This window comes from Lissotriton vulgaris, chromosome 11, assembly GCF_964263255.1.
Source record: "Lissotriton vulgaris chromosome 11, aLisVul1.2, whole genome shotgun sequence".
Lineage (NCBI taxonomy): Eukaryota > Metazoa > Chordata > Amphibia > Caudata > Salamandridae > Lissotriton > Lissotriton vulgaris.
Window position 1 is genome coordinate 246,653,555 of NC_141699.1, and position 17,351 is coordinate 246,670,905.

At 44.6% G+C, this 17,351-nt stretch overlaps 1 protein-coding gene across 2 annotated transcripts in view; it reads right to left on the reverse strand.

Moving 5' to 3' along the window:
• TTC28 (tetratricopeptide repeat domain 28) overlaps nt 1-17,351 on the reverse strand; it is a 1,842,918-nt gene that overhangs the window by 171,650 nt on the left and 1,653,917 nt on the right. For both annotated transcript variants that reach the window (XM_086943149.1, XM_086943150.1), the window contains one exon: nt 10,727-10,867. In XM_086943149.1, the coding sequence (XP_086799275.1) occupies nt 10,727-10,867 (141 nt within the window). The remainder of the gene's footprint in view (nt 1-10,726; nt 10,868-17,351) is intronic.

Consider the following 17,351-nt stretch of genomic DNA (forward strand, 5'->3'; position numbering starts at 1 on the left):
GTCCTAATGTATGTGCACTACCCCCTCCAAGTCCTGGACCCTTGGCTGGAGTTAGATTGTACTCCTCCAACCTTACACCTACAAGAACAGGACTCCAGGTGAAAAAACACAGGCTCTGTGTTCTTTGCATTGCAAAGAACCGTCCCTGGTCCTGAATGTGAGTGATCTTGACTGAGGCAAACACAGTACCTGCATCCAACTGCCGACAACACCTTCCAGACCACAAACGTCTCCCGCATGGAGGTCTTCGTGTAGACGACTACCCTGCGTTTCCCACCAATACGAAGTTCTGACCATCGACCAGCTCTTCTCACCAACAACAATTGCCCGGCAGTTCCCTGCCAACACTAAGTTCCGGCTGAGGCCTAGGACTTCAGCAATCTGTCATTGACAGACCCCTTCACGGATGCAGCCTAAAATTGGGAGCAAAGTAACCAACAGTAAAGAGACTAAACAGATACTGTCAAAGCCACAGAGCAGCCTGTCAGGGTACACTGACTGTCTGATACATAAAAGCCTGGCACAATCAGTGTGCCTCCAGTGTATGTCCATTGGGGAATACAAGGGTTCAGGCAGGTGTTGCTACTGATTGCACTTACCTGCAATATTTTCTCTTCCCCCTAGCAGAAACAGGCTAATCGACTTGCACTGAAAGGTGGACCAGCACTTTTAACCTGCAGCACTGCCTTTTAAAGCTGCATTCTTCAAGTGCAGTCAGGAGTTTGTTCCTTCACTGAGGGCAGCTCATTTCACTTTTTTTGTAAGTCACACAGTTCCACCTTTTGCCAGGTGTGTGTGGAGGGCACTAGATGCAAATGGGGACCCTGCATTCAATTAATGTGGCCCATGTTATCCTGCTCCATGCAAATTGTTCTGTCATGAAGACAACCAAGTAAAATAAAAGAACACCAAGTGTTGCCTACACCAGAGTTGAAATTACATAACACTATGAAACAAATTTCCCTGAACACATAGCCCCTTACGAAGCAGCCGGAAGCCTCTATATGGCAAATCGTCTGGCGCCTGTCCAAGTCATCTCTTTCTACGACTCTACTGTAATGCCTGGCCTTCAAGGGAAGGCAAACAGACGTTTGTCAACATGACAACCCCATAATGAAAGGAAACAAGGGCCTCGGTTTATTAAAAAGACCAAGCTGAAAACAGGAGAAGCACAGCAGAAAGGGAAGTCAGCCTGGCAGCAATCCTTTACTCAACACCGCTGAGTAAAAAAATGCACAGCAAACAATGCAGGCACCACTGACGAGCAAAAACAAAGCTATACAATATCCACCACGTGCGAGCAAATAATTACCATACTATAGAAAATCTGTGTAGAGATAAAGAACTTTTAAGGAACAACACTATATTTTGGCTGCTTAGAGTCAGCAATTAGAAAACACAACTTTAACACAGCCCTGCTAAGAGTCACGCATCTGGAGTCAGACTAACGCATTATAGTATTTTTCTGGCATCCCGGCAGGGACCTGACATTGTCGCACAATGTGGGTCAATTGACAGGGCTATACAAGATGAGGTGATTCATTTATAGAGAGATTATTCATGGATGTTATGCGCCAAGGTTTGCTGGGTATCGTACCTACCCTTCATAGGACTTCAATATTAACCCTGGGCGGAGTTGGCGGAGTGGGGCTTCGCGGAGCTACGCGAAGTGGGCGAGAAACTACGCCCACCTCCGCACTCCGCGTAGCCCCACTCCGCAAACACCACTGGCCGCCAGCCCCGCCACCCGCCTCCCTCCCGCCCTCCCTAAATACTTTCAATTAAAGGAATAAAATAATTTAAAACGCACTTACCTTGCCCGCCGCTGCCCGCCGCGTCCCCGGGGCTCGCTATCTTCCGTCTTCCGTCTTCTTCACTAATGCGCATGTGCGGGCGGCCGCGCATGCGCATTTCTCACGAGAAAATGCGCATGCGCGGCCGCCCGCGCATGCGCATTAGTGAAGAAGACGGAAGACGGAAGATAGCGAGCCCCGGGGACGCGGCGGGCAGCGGCGGGCAAGGTAAGTGCGTTTTAAATTATTTTATTCCTTTAATTGAAAGTATTTAGGGAGGGCAGGAGGGAGGCGGGTGGCGGCCAGCTACGCTCCGTCTGCGGAGCGTGCGTAGTGCCGCCTGGCTACGCCCGCTCCGCAAAATGCGGAGTAGGCGGCACTACGCACACTCCGTGCACGGAGCGTAGCTGGCCGCCCACCCCTATTCAATATAACCCGAGGTTCATTTGAATGCGGAGTCTCCACAAGCAGCACATTCTGTCACAAGTCGGAGAAAGTGCAGATAGCGTGGGACTATCACACAGGCTCAGTGATGTAAAAAAATGCCCTCGTAGCCCATGTCATGTGGGAGGGCCCGAGCTCCGACTGGCCCTCTCCGGCACTAGCAGGTCCCTTGTGTGACAGCTCCGGACTGGGTCCGGAGCATAGGGGGACCCCTGCATCTACTTTGCAGGGGGGTTCCCTCAAGTTTCATTATGTCACTGCACGGACTGACACCCCTCTATCTCACAGTCCAAAACCTTAATCCTGACTTGCTATTAAAATGAGACAGTTTAGTCAGTTCAGACACTTGTTTTGCGGGTGCCTTCTGCAAGATGTCAAGATGTGATCTGTTGCACAGCTTTTGGAACTGACCTGAATGAGCACATAGGATTTCATTTAAAAATCTGAATGTCCTCCTTAAATTATTCTGGCACCTTAGTACCACTGGTGTGCCCCAAATGGCAAGATTTCCTAAGATTTAAACGTATACAATTTGGGCCAAGAATCTCTCTTGTAACACTGTCAGCTCAATAGCAGCTGCTTTGTCAAATAGGTCTACCACCCAGGGCTCCAACTACGTCAAGTAAATGTGTGATACTACAATCCAGAGTCCAAAGACTCAGACAGGAGTAGTGCACCCGGAAAGCTTGAGTCAGGAACACGGCAGAGACGGGCCAAGGTGAAGAGGCAATCAGGTCAGCTCAAGAGAGAAGCGTTTTAAGGCATGGGCGAAGTGGGCTCTGTCCCAGGGCCCCATCCTTTCAGGGGGCCCCCTGTGAGATCTGGCTCGTTCTTCACAAAGTCCTGCCCTGATGAACTTGAATGATTCCTAAACATAGATGGTTTTAAATACAATTTTCCTTTAATGTGTATTTAACACGAGTGATGTGTGGGAGTTTATTACAGATATTTTGCACAAAAAACATTTTGTTTTTCAAAACCATGCAACATCCATAAAAAATGTTCCATTTAGATCAAACGAGGGCCCTGGTCGCAGAAATTATGTGCAATAATACTAGTGAGGTGCTGCTATATAACAATATTGAAAATACACATAACTATCTCGGAATATTAGATATAAAGACATTTAGAATGTTGGCCAGTCTGCCTGTGCAGTGTCGGTCATTTGGACAAAGAGGGTCTGAAAAGGCTGAAATCTGATCATAAATGTAAAGCTGTTCAGCACAGGCGCCCCAAAAATATGTTTGGCCCAGGGCCCCCAAAATCCTTATGATGTCCTTGGTCTGCGACAGTCTCAGATAGGAAGATGTCTGAGACGGTCTGGGGAGTTGGGAACAGTCAGTCAATTCAGCCCAGTGGAGCAGCATGTAGTCTCAGATGGCTAAGACAGGCAGGGGAAAAGAGACAGTTAGGTCAGCCCAGGAAAGCAGTCTGTGACAGTCTCAGATGGAAAGATGGCTGAGACAAGTCATGGAGAAGCAGGGCCGGACTGGGAACCAAAACCGGCCCTGGCAAAGGGGTGACGGGGTGGGGGGGAGGGGAGGGGAGGTGGTGGGGGTGCAGCAATGCTGCATAAACGGCCCTGAAACAAAAACAGTCCCCAGGGGCCCAAAACTGGCCCCCACCCTTGCGGCGCACCGGGGGTTTGCCCGGTGCCCGCAACGGCCAGTCCGGGCCTGTGGAGAAGAGACAATCAGGTCAGCCCCGGAGAGCAGTCTGTGACAGTCTCAGATGGAAAGATGGCCAAGACAGGTCAAGGAGCAGAGATAATCAGGTCAGCCCCGGAGATCAGTATGTGACAGTCTCGGATGAGAGGGGCAAGGTGCAGCCCAATGCAGAGGGGGCTGTGAAGCAGCCCTTGGAGCGGAGGCAGGATGTGAGGAGTACCAGGGGCAGACAGCTACAGACCTTTGGGAGGAGAGCCAAGGGTCACTTTTCAATCTATATTCATTCCAGAGTGCACTTATCATTAGGGGTGCACTTCCCATCATCAACACCTAGGAGAGTGGGCACTGGTGGAAATAAACACATTTTACTTTTCTGGATACATTATGGATATGAGTAAACATAACTATTTCCAAAACGTGAGTGCACCACATTCCTTTCGCTAAATCATGAGGCAAACGTTACATACATCAACGAGGGATCAATGAGAGATGTACGTTTTGCAGGACAAGCCGTATGGAAAAGGACCACAACACTATACCAGGAGCTCCACCATTCTCTGAAATAAGAGCTACCTCTGTTCAAAGAAAAGCATCCCAAGCTGCCATTATAAATGTTGTAATAGTGACCACTTCAGACAAGATATAAGGGACCACCCTATGCAAGATTGTAGACAGTTCAACAGGCATGGCTGCAAGCAGTGGTGCAAAAAAGCCTTTATCAGTGCGAAGTGCCTCTAAGTGTTTAACCCATTCCCTGCGGGGTTTTTCACCTCCTGTGCGGGGGGGGGAGAGGGCCGCGTGCGGCGCCACCTTGCTGCTGACAAGCTCAGCTCGTCATGAGGCACAGCGGAGCTGCACTCATGACGAGCTGAACTTGTCACGCCCCACTCGTTTGTCGAACGTTCAGCACAGCGGGGAAATTATCCCCACGTGCGAACGTTCCAACGGCCGTGCCGAGCTCAGCTCGTCATGAGTGCAGCTCAACCGTGCCTCATGACGAGCTGAACTCGTCATTAGCACGCAACGGGTTAAAACAGAACTGCAATGCCACTAGCATCGAGGAAATCATATTGGCAATATCGCTCCCTACTTCCCCATGATTTATCAGTTCAAATGTCAGGTTTAAATATATTTTGGAAAGTCAGCACCCAGACATCAGCTTGTGAATTCAAAAAATTCACACAATTTCATCTTCAATAAATGCTTTTCACTTTTTGTATACAAACAGTAATAACAATTTGGTAGGGACTGACGTCTTTCTCCAATCAAGAGAGCTATTTCATCTACAAGCTACTTGGAGACGCTTTTATTATTATTATTATGTTTCTTATATAGCGCCTGAATCGACCCCCGAAGGGGTATCTCCGCGCTTGCCTTGGGAACCCGTCCTGGCTTTTCCCTGTGAGATAGCCCCTACAGTGCATCCCCAAGGTGAAAGCCAGGCATCCCGCCGCGGGGGGCCCGTTGTGGAGATTAAGCAAGCTTAATGCCCAGAGTTGCAGAGTGTGAACCCATGATTAGGTCAGGCACGGAAGCGAGAATTATCAAGTCCATGGACATTTGAGCTCAAGACCCCGCCGCTTCGGGAATTGAACCCTGGTCCCGGGTCTGACCTCTGCTTCAGGGTGTGCCTGCTCTAACCAGTGAGCCACACTTCTCCTTCTTTCACTGTACTAGTAACTTACTTTTCATACAATGCTTTGTACTGAACGTCCACTGTTTGTAAGCGCTGCATAAAAAAAGTGTTACTATTATGGAATGTCATGGAACTCTGGTAGTTCTAATCTCAGACTGTTAGCCCACAACTTGTTTTTCCCTTTGCAAAATTACTGCATTTACATTGTTTATGCTGGTGCAGCAAATGTTTACAGTTTTCAGTAGGACCCTATTATAAAAGGTATGTGGCAGGCATAGCGTAAGCATTGCACGAGAGTTACAGCAGTGTTAAGGCAGCTCATGGAGCATCAGAGTGAGAAAGATTTAGTCATATGTGAAATGTATCAATTACATGGACATGACTGCTTTGTTCCATTCGCGTTAGAGTCAATACTACAATATTGAAATTTCACACAGTTCATACTGATAACACAGAAATGTCACACATAAGTACGCTGCAAACTTGGAAGCTATGCTAGTATAAAGAAAATGTTATATACTGTCTTTAACTAATCTCGAGGTAACCAGGGCACAAGCAACCTCAGCAAAAATGTTCCAACCAGACCAATTACAGAAAAACTAAATAATACAACGAAACAAAACAACACAATAGTGCAACAATAACATAATATACAAAACAAAAAGACAACGAACCAATCAAATGCAACAAAACAACAGTCCGATGACAACAAAATGACCACAAGCAACAAAACAGCATACATGTTCATTTGTGTTGTCTTTGTGTCGTGTTGTGTTTGTGCTGTAGTGTGGTGTGTTGCTAGTGTATTTTGATCCTACTGTGCTGTAGTTTGTGTTGCTCTGTGACCAACTGTCGAGGTGTGGTAAAAGTATGCATTTTGGTATTATTGTGAAATAAGGGAGTGGTGTATTTTAACCCTGGGCGGAGTTGGCGGAGTGGGGCTTCGCGGAGCTACGCGAAGTGGGCGAGAAACTACGCCCACCTCCGCACTCCGCGTATCCCCACTCCGCAAACACCACTGGCCGCCAGCCCCGCCACCCGCCTCCCTCCCACCCTCCCTAAATACTTTCAATTAAAGGAATAAAATAATTTAAAACGCACTTACCTTGCCCGCCGCTGCCCGCCGCGTCCCCGGGGCTCGCTATCTTCCGTCTTCCGACTTCTTCACTAATGCGCATGCGCGGGCGGCCGCGCATGCGCATTTCTCACGAGAAAATGCGCATGCTCGGCCGCCCGCGCATGCGCATTAGTGAAGAAGACGGAAGACGGAAGATAGCAAGCCCCGGGGACGCGGCGGGCAAGGTAAGTGCGTTTTAAATTATTTTATTCCTTTAATTGAAAGTATTTAGGGAGGGCGGGAGGGAGGCGGGTGGCGGCCAGCTACGCTCCGTCTGCGGAGCGTGCGTAGTGCCGCCTGGCTACGCCCACTCCGCAGCTAGTGTATTTGCTGTTTTTCTGAGCTCTGTTCTGTTCGATCATTATGCTTTTGATCAAGAATGCTTGTGGGTTACTTTGTGTTGTACTGCTGTGTTATTTTTCTGGTGTTTTGTATTTGAATGTTGTATTCTTGTATTGTTGTGTTGGTGTGTTGTTGTATTGTGTTGCACATTGTTGTGGTGGTGATGTGTCCATTGGGTTGCATTATTCTGGTTGTTTTTGTTATACCTTGCATTCATATGTTTTTGTCATGTTGTTAATGTGCTTTGGGTTATGTTACTGTCTTATGTTGTGCTCTTTATTTACTGTACATATGTCAAAAAATACTTCTATATTAAGGACTTAGGACATTCCTCAAAAGTTCCACTGACAAACCGCCATTTACCACTGGATAGTTGGTAACATTCTGCTCTTCCTGCTTACCAACTATATAAGCCACCAGACAGCCTCAAACTGCAGTAGATACCATGCCTTAAATGTGTGCTTTTAGTGTCCACTTTGTGTGATCAAGCTATCATGTTCTACACAGTTTGACAGGTAAGGGAAAATGGTTAATGACAGGACCTTGCTGCAACCACTGCTTGACAGGTACAACTTGGGCTTTGAATATCAAGTGGACTCTACTGCCATTCTTTCAGTCACAAGTAGATACTACAAAGAAAAGGAGTAAGAAGAGGGCTAATATGACTCCCCTTAAAACTCCCAAAAGGATATTTATATGTATGGCGCTCAGTCTTTTCTTTCCGAAACCCGATTCAAAAGAAATGTACAGCACTCAAGGAGGTCGTGGTAACCACAAATGATTTATTTCCGGGGGACTTGCACAGATGCGTTTCGGCGTGCTGCCTTCGTCAGTGTGTGTAACACTTCAACTTTCGACATGTCAATAAAGTTTTTCATGAACATAGGCATCAACAAAGGACTCAACCCTCCTAGAGTCACGGTGGGCGCCATCTTGAAATGTATATACAAGACCATTAGGCCCATACAAAGCACTTGTTCTGCCCACCAATGGGCTGTTGTCCATGGACAGGGGGGTATTAGTTATATAAAAAAGTTATATATTCAACAATTTATAAAGCCGTGGATTGGCTAGTGTCCTCTGTTAATCCATCCCGTCATGATTACTCCACTACAACAAGATACACATGTATCACACCGAGTAAATAAAAAGTTCATCAAATTCCATCATTCAAAGAATTAATGTATATGGCAGTTCAAATCCATACCTATAATAAATCAATTGATTCAAATTCAAGATTAAAAATTCATCAATCGAATGTTATAGAAAAAATAGAAACATCTTAACTTCAGTGGCAAATTCACATACATGATCAGGTTAAACTAATAAGTGTTCTAATAAAAAATTACAAATCACAGATCACAAATCACAATTTACAGCAGACATCTCGGAGATAGGCTTAAATTCATTGATGGTAAGTTCCGTATTGGTGCATCTGGCTTTCCATACGTTGCAACCAATACGTTGGCATTCCTATTTGTTTTCAAATTACAGCTTTACTTTCCCAAATGGAACGCCATTTCCTCCCCACTGTTCAGACCCCGTGGATACTTGGTAGAGAGGTCTATAATATACCTCGACTCCAATCTACCGAGTCGTCTTAAGCGGTCACCGCCCCTGGCATTTGGTGGGACAATGTCCAAACCAAAATATTGCAGTTTATTTCGGTCCCGACCGTGTACCTCAGCAAAGTGGCGGGCCACCGGACAGGCGGGATACGCCTTGTCGATGGCCCTGAGATGTTCTAATATCCTCAATTTCAGTTCCTTGATTGTGCTACCAATGTAGGGAAGGACACAGGGGCAGAGCAAGCAATAGACTGCATATTGAGTGCTGCAGGTGATAAACTTTTGAATGTATATTTTCTTCCCTGTCTCGGGTATCATATATGATAGGACCCTTTTACTGCCCGCACAGGCCATGCAGCGACCACAGGGATAAAACCCTTTCTGTTCTTTAAGGGTGTTGGTCTTCAATATAGGTCTCTCCAGGTGACTAGTGACAAGCATGTCTCCTAATGACCTTGCTTTGCTGAAGGTTAGTAGTGGATAAGCAGGTAGATCTTCCTTCAGCACATTATCCGTTTGCAGGATATGCCAGTTTTTTTTAAGCATCGCTCTGAGGTAGTAGGGAGTGATCAGCCTGAATTTCCCTTTCCTTGTGGCTTCATCCTTTTCACGGCCCCCCCTTGTGGGTTTGGCAGTGAATAAAGTCTGTCTTGGAATCAGTCTCACCTTCCTCAATGTCCTTTGCAGTAGTTCCCCACCATACCCCCTAATTGCAAAGCCTGATAGGCACTCTGAGGCAGCCGCCTTGAAGTCAGAATCCCTGGAGCAATTTCTTCGGAGCCTCAATAGTTCCCGGTAAGGAATGCTCTAATTAGCTGGGGGGATGGCTGCTGCTGGCAAAGAGTGTTGAATTGCCCGCAGTCTCCTTTCTATACAATGCAGTGTGTAGTTGTTCCCCTTCTATGAACACTCTAAGGTCCAAGTACTCCGCTGCCACCGGACTGATTGAACCAGAGAACTGCAGGTTAAGGTTGTTGTCATTCAATACCCTGATGTATTCCTCTGCTGTGTTCATCCCACCGTTCCAGACAATAAATAAATCGATGTAACGATGCCAACACACTATCTCCCCCTTGTCATGCCCAACCATGCAGCTCCTGGGCACCTGCTCCTCCCACCAGCCCACGAACAAGTTCGCGTAGCTGGGAGCAAAGCAGGTGCCCATCGCCGTACCTGACCTCTGTAAATACAACTGGTCTTCAAATAGAAAAATATTGTGGGTTAGACAAAACTCAACAAATTCAAGGATCATTATATTATGCCTAGCAAATCGCATTTGGCGCTGGTCTAGGAAATACCGGACCGCTTCCAAGCCGTGTTTGTGTTCAATACAAGTATATAAACTGGTAATATCCAGCACCAACAGCAGATAGTGTGAGTCCCATTTCAAATCTTGGATCTTCATCAAGAAGTCCTTGGTGTCCTTAATATAAGATTCCAGTTTCAACACCAAGGGAAACAAAATGTTGTCTACAAATTGGGACATATTCTCAGTTAAACTGCCGATGGAGGAAATGATAGGACGGCCTGGTGGACGGTCTTTATTTTTATGCAGCTTTTATATATATATATACAGAGAGAGAGAGGGAGAGAGAGAGAGAGAGAGAGAGAGAGAGAGAGAGAGAGAGAGAGAGAGACAGAGAGACAGAGAGACAGAGAGACAGAGAGAGACATTCAGCTGAGGCTCATAATTCAATGCAGGCCGCAAACACCCAATATGACGGTTAACTCTTACAAACTCGTAAAATTATATCACAAAGTTGTTTTCTTCACTCCACATTGAACAGATGAGGGGTGTCCAACATAGGGCAAAGACATCCAGATCAGTGCAAGTCTTTCAGGTTAACCACTGACAAAGTTAATAATTTCAGTTTGGACTCAGTGCATGTAAGCGTATCATAGCTGGCTATTCAGAAAGTATGAAAGCAATTCAGCCCTCTTGTACCCAAGTTGGACGTACGTTTAACCCTGTAATTTCACAGAGATGATTTCACCGATGATGATCAAATGATTTTTCTAACAACAGGAAACCTCCTTTCGGTTAACTCTCTAAGCCACATGAGGGCGGAAACGCGGTATGCTTTTATCAGTGACTTGTCACATTGTTTATTGTTTATCCAGATAAGAGTATTTGTACATTTGGTTAGCTGCTTTCTTACCTGTTGAAGAGGTTGTTCCTGCTGACCATTCTTAGGAATCCTGTGGGGTCTGTGACAGAGTTTAATTTGTTGTTCATCTCCTCGTACTGCTGATCCATTAAGTCCCCGGCCTCACTGTCCGTCTCGCTGCTGCCACAGGCCCTGCGAGTAAGGAAAACACAACATCAAATGAGAGATCACACTTATGCAGCAAACATGAAAAAGCATCAGCTTAAAAACTACCTGACACTGGACTCTGCAACAAAAACTGCAACGGCAGTAGCTGTCTCTGTATCTAAATAAAATGTATTGTGCTGGAAAATGAAAATACATAATAAAGGTAATAGAGAATAGGGTTAGGGCCACATTTAGTGTTTGGCAGACGGTACTCCCAGTGGCTGCCGCCACATACAAAAAGTGGTGGGGCGGGGGGATAGGGCACAGAGGAGGAGGTACTATAAGATACATTTTTTTAAATGTAAGTTAACTTTACCTGCAGCCGACCGCCTCCGGCATCGAGCCTCTGCGCTGGGACTTCGTGTCCCAGCAGACACTGTGACTAAGTCAAAGACTCCCTGTCCAATCCCAGCAGAGGGATTGGCCTGAGCGGCTGGAAAGACACTGCGCTCAGGTCAGGGAGTCTGTATGGTTTCTCTAACCCAGCTGTTCAATACAGCCAGTTTAGAGAAACCTAAGCGCGCATGTGTGTTTTGGTCAGCCTGAGACGGCCGGCCAAACACATATGCACACTTAGGGAGTGCACATAACATTCCTCCTTCCCCTTTCCATGCCCTGGCCCCACCCTGTACAGTATAGCTAAGCCAGCAGCTAAAAAATGTAATTATAATAAAATATTGTTTTATTTTTTTGCTGCTGGCTCTGAGCCAGTGGGGCAGCGCTCCTCTGCCATTGCGAAGGAGCCGCCCCTGGGTACTCCATCTGTGAGAGTGGCTGAGGGCATTCGTCTGCCGCCCTAAGACTACCAGCTGCCATATTTCGAGATCACAGATGGCCCAGCAGTGATCTCTGTATCTTGACAGTAACCATTGTCATTGCAGATCCTATAAAGATGCAAAAGGTTTGGTAGACAGCCGCCATCATTTTTGATAGTTGGCCACCAAATGTTGACAAACTTTTTTTTTATTTTTTTTTTAAACAACCTGCTAAGGTGGCAGTTTGCTATTAAACACCTAAAACTAATGACCCTGCCCTCCCCACATCCAGGGATTTTTTCCTTGGTCATTGCTAGTGTTTTTTCAGGCCCACTTGCCAGTCTTTACTTGGTGGTGACAAACATAAAAAGGACATCACACCATCCATCCCAATTAGGGAAGATGTTGTAATGCCCTCCCTCTTAATCTCCCACCTCCGTCGGGCCATCAGAGGAAGCTTCCCGCAGATGGAGTCAACATGTGCTGTATTGACGGAAAGCTGACAGTCCTCCCAATCCTAAACAGGGCGTGCAGACCATCAGTTGGGTAGTTCGCAGCATTTGCAATGGAGTACCCTATCCGCCAAACTTTAAATCACCCCCATAGTCAACTGTTATTAGTTCTGTGACTGTGTGATTGAGAAGGGTCATTCACTCTGTATGAATAACAACATATCTGTGATATGTTTGTTTGTTTAAGTATTTTTGAAGAAAGCACACTATATATCTCTGAGACCCACCCTTCTGTTGAAAGACCCATAAACGTTTCTGGTCCCAAATCCAGAGCAATTAACTTTTATCAACTGTATCATTGTATATGGTTTGCCACTATTTCCCTTCTGTCTACATGATGCTTACAACCTTAAAGCAGCTCTTTAAAAATTTGATTTGGTGTTGTGTCAATGTATAAAGCACCTAGTAAAATGATGAATTTTAATCCTCTCCCAACAGGAATTTCGCAGTGCACATGGCAGCTCTGCCAATTTCTTGACAAATGCAGGCAAGTCAAACCTACTGAAATTTCCATTGAAAGGTGTTCCGAAAAACTCAGATACATGCTCAAATAGGGTTGGTAACCAGGGGCGGTCCGTGCAGGTAAGGGTGGAGGGAGGATGGGGGGGGGGGAGGGGGGCGGGGGGAGGGGAATCGACAGACAAAATAGGGGAAAATAAATAAATAAATATTTCCTATTCCATTGTCTGTTGACATCACCGGCACTGTTGGTAACCACATATTTCTTTTTTTTCTAAACACTTCTTATTGTTTTTTTCCTATTCCATAACACACCATAACAGAGGCCGAATTACACCACTACATTCAGCATGATTATTTTCACCCCAGTTGACCAATATCAGTAAGTCAGATGGAGCAATGCACAATACTTCCTTAAGCAGTTTTTGATTCGCAAACTTAAGCTAATTGTGAATTGTTCCACTACCGCCACCAAATTTCAGGGTGTTTTTTAAACAGCCCTTTGCTGCGTACACTGCTTCTTTCCTTTTACCACAATAGTCCATGCCTCTCGTCCTATTCTCTAAGGAAGGGGTCTTCCTGGGAACATCAATGCTTAGCCATATCTCCTTTAGCTATCAACAGGCCCAAACGCACAAAAGTCGTGATACGGCATGTGCTGCCCCATTCGTCTATTTTCTTTTTTTTATACAGAGTTTTATATAACGCGAACTTGACCCGAAGGTATCGGGTATCAAAGCACTTTACATAGCACCAGTTGCGTTACATGAGGACACATTCATTTTTTTTGTTAGGGGCGGGCAGATTAAGTGATTTGCCCAGAATCACAGGAGGTTCAGCATCGTTGCAGAGACTCGAACCCAGTCGACCGCCCTAGTCATTAGGCTAACTCCTCCCAACAGCATTAATTTCGGATCATCTAGCACCCACATTCGCTTCCAAAACATGTGCTATTGTTTCCCCATTTTGGGCTATAATTGAGCTGGTACACATTTAATTCTCCATTTACCATGGACAAATTCTCCAACAGAGGTATTTCACTCACTGGGGAAATATGTTTTACCGGGTGAATTAGCATTTGCTCGATGCTGTGAATAAGCTCCCACGTTTTCCCAAGCTGTGAACTGGGGCTTGTGTGTGGCACTATCACAGTGCACCACTGTATTCCCTCATATAACACGTACTTGTGACTTTATCTGAAAGAACAGTGGGGTGACCTTGTCATGCAGAATTACTCTGTGTATGTCATCTCACCAGGCCAGATAAAATGAAGGTTAAAGTAGTTAGAATACTTTAGTTTAACCTTAGTCTTGGCTCATGTCATTTCTTGTAATGCACATGAGGACCAGGTTTTGTAGTTCAACATTGCGTCAAGGTCAGTCTGACATAGGGTGAATTTATTTTGCCCCTATTGGATGTGATCTAATTCGTGTTCAGTTTCTTCACACCACTGCACTGAGGGAAAACAACGCTTGTGTTGATAACCCTATGATCTAGCCTCTGGATGCTACAGGGTCTATGATATTTCCGCAGCTTACTTGTAGAGCCAAGCCCTAACAAGCGCTATACTTTCCCCCATCATTACCTAAATGCATCAGACAAAGAAGTACCTTATTATATCTTCGATTATTCGATATATTGTAAATCTAACTTGAATGTACAAAAAAAATGTATCACAGCAGAAGCACTTGCATCACTAGGAGCTTTACACAGTCCAGAAGAGGGTGTGTACACGCTTGTGGTGAAATCCTATTACAGAAACTACAGTGTGAATCTACTCACTGCAAAGCACTTCAACACTTTGTTAGTAAGCGCTGTATAAATAAAATTTACAATTACAATATTTCTCCATCTGCTACCATAGTAGAACAGAACACAGCCCAACAAACTCTCAACTACCCAGTAGGCCATTTTAATTTTAAATATTGCTTTTGTTAATCTAATCTCTGAATGGGCTATGTCTGATGACAGTAGGGTTTCTAATTCTTCTCTGTGAGGAGTAGGAAAAGGACCATTATGAAAGATTAACTCCTCAGATGACCTAACTCTCAGAGTTAGCTCTTCAGGAGCAGAAGGATGACCTCCAGTAGCTGTACTGTGGAATCTATTAGAAATGTGTGTGTACCTAAACTGTTCAAAGACATAACTCATTTAACTGCAGCTTATTTGTTCTGGGTCATTGATGCATTTACAAACCAGAAAATTGCTTCATGAGATTTCAAGTTCACAGTGAGATCACAATTGCTCGAAAATCTATCTGCAGTTCGAGTATACTCACAAAATTTCCAGCCAACGTCTACGTTACCTTGTGAAGGTAATATTTAGCCAAAGATTTGTGAAGCCATACCAGCTTCTGGATCCCAACCAGATAGTCTTTCTCCTTGACAGAGGCAAGGAGTCTGTGCATCCTCACTAATGGATTATCTATTTAGGACTCGAAGGACATTATTTTTAACATGTTGGTCTTAGATCACTGCTGTCTGACGCTTGATATTATGAAGCAATTCAAAGTCATGGAAATGAGGAAGAAATAAATCCCCAAAAAAGACGCATTGGACACCCCGAAGAAAGGATCTAAGAGCCAAGAATCCCCCAAAAACTTTAATAAAAGTTTGAGAAGGAACCTTGTTTATACAAAAATTCCCAGATGTAGTGCCACCGATCACCTATTGCACAACAAGTAAATGCAACAGAGGTGTTCAGCCAACATGAGAAGTATAAAATAAATATAGAAAAACAGTGCAAGACCACTGGAAATTTGAATCAATGTGTGTACCACACTGCAGGCAAAACACCAACTGATCAGACATCACATGGTCGGGTGAGAGCACATTAAGAAGTAATCGGGTCAATTGACGAGGCTTTATTATAGGCTATTAAAAACAACCCAAACAATACTGACAAAAGAACAACAGCATGGAATTGTACCAATTATGGATAGCCAGGAGTAGCAGCTACTATCCATGATTTGCATGCTTGGTACCTTAGGCATTGCCCTTGCTGCCGCACATCCCAGGGGCTATGAAAGCAGTAGCAGGGACGAAAAGCAAAAGGGGCAAAATAGCCATGGTTACTTTCTGCGGCTTAAAATCCTTGCCCTTCCTACAGCCCTTCTGAAGTGAAAAGAAAACAGTTGATTGACTAAGGATTGGACAAGAGAGCAACCATGTGATGACATCAGGATTAGTCACCTCTACCGCGCCTAGAACTTTGGTGACTCCACTTCTATGATGAAGGATAGGACGCCTTGCAAAATAAATACGTTTGGCCCCACTATGATATGTCATGAGGAAAATACTAGACAAAACCCAAGTTGACTCTCAGAACCATTGCACCAGTAGTATATCTTGGGATTACAGCGGCAGATAACCAGTGACCTAAAAAAGTGGTCAGCCATGTCGACTAACTTATACGAAGATGTGCTTTAGATGATTTATTCTTTTGCACGTTGCATGCATGCAAGTGCCATCTTCTGCAAGGAGGGTGACGATAGCTCCTACTTCCTGCACCTTTGGCACATAGAGCTTGGTTCATGCCTACGATATCCTATGTGATGTACATTAATATGCCTACTGCAAATCACATAAGTGTAGCATGCTGGTCATAGATTTGTAGCTTATGTAGAGGGCTCGGTTGGTTGCTGCTTTTGGTGCACCGGGCTTTATGTTTCCTGTGGTGCACAATTATAATTCTTCCAATATACCTCATTGAGTTATTGAAATAACATCAAGGAGCTACAAGCAAACTGCAAGGTATAAGTGTAGAACTTTCCTCTTTTTTCTCAATCTTTCCTTATTCTATGCTTGCTAAAAAGAGTCCATGTGGATGGTAAATTAGACTTATTAAGTGCTACAGTAATAATTATAAGTGTAATTATTAATATAATTATATTTATTTTACCTTACAGGGTATGCCTCTGACATACAGAGCTCGAAAACTCAAAAACCTGCCTCTAAATCATAGTTCAGCTCAAACAATTTTGAAGTTACAAGCTTAATGTGATTTTTCTCTGATGGTATCAAGATATTAAATCTCCAATACGACCCAACCCTTGATAAGGCTTGACCAAAAAAGGAGTGATGCTGACCCTTCAATTTTGGGAAACTGGTATGGTTGTTGACTCTGTACACTGGCTATTCCTCTTGAGCCTCTTTGATGTTTCAGGCCAGCTGTTGATTATTTGATCCTGTAAGATACTTTTGATTTTGTGAAACTAGGTGACTGAGTGTTTTCAGTATATTCATATATGGCTTAGTTGGTGCCTGCCAGTGCAAACTGCTGTTCACTTAATTTCTGAATTACCGTGACTTCAGAGATTGCCTTCTTTTCTACCAGGGACTACAACATAAGATACGCTTTTTGTGTTCTCCTTAACTACTTGCTTTTTAGACTTTCTTAAAAACTGTTGTGGTTGATAATTCAAACTAAGCTTTCCATTTTGCTTTCCTCACACCCAGAGTTATTCCCTTTAGTTGGGGTTTTAGTCCCCTTTCTTAAATTTGGTATGTCCTGAAGATGGTCCCAATGTATCACTTATAAAGAATGAAGGACCGAAACGTCACCAATACCATTGATGAGGCCTCATCAGGAAATACCTTCCTTTGTTTCTCTCTTTAATGGGCTTTGAGGAACAACTTTAAGGCCTCTTGTTTATTAGCTGGTGTTGGTACTCTATAATGATTCAAGCAGACTTGTAATAAAGAATTTTTTTCATGATCATTCTGGGCTCATTTGAATGAGATA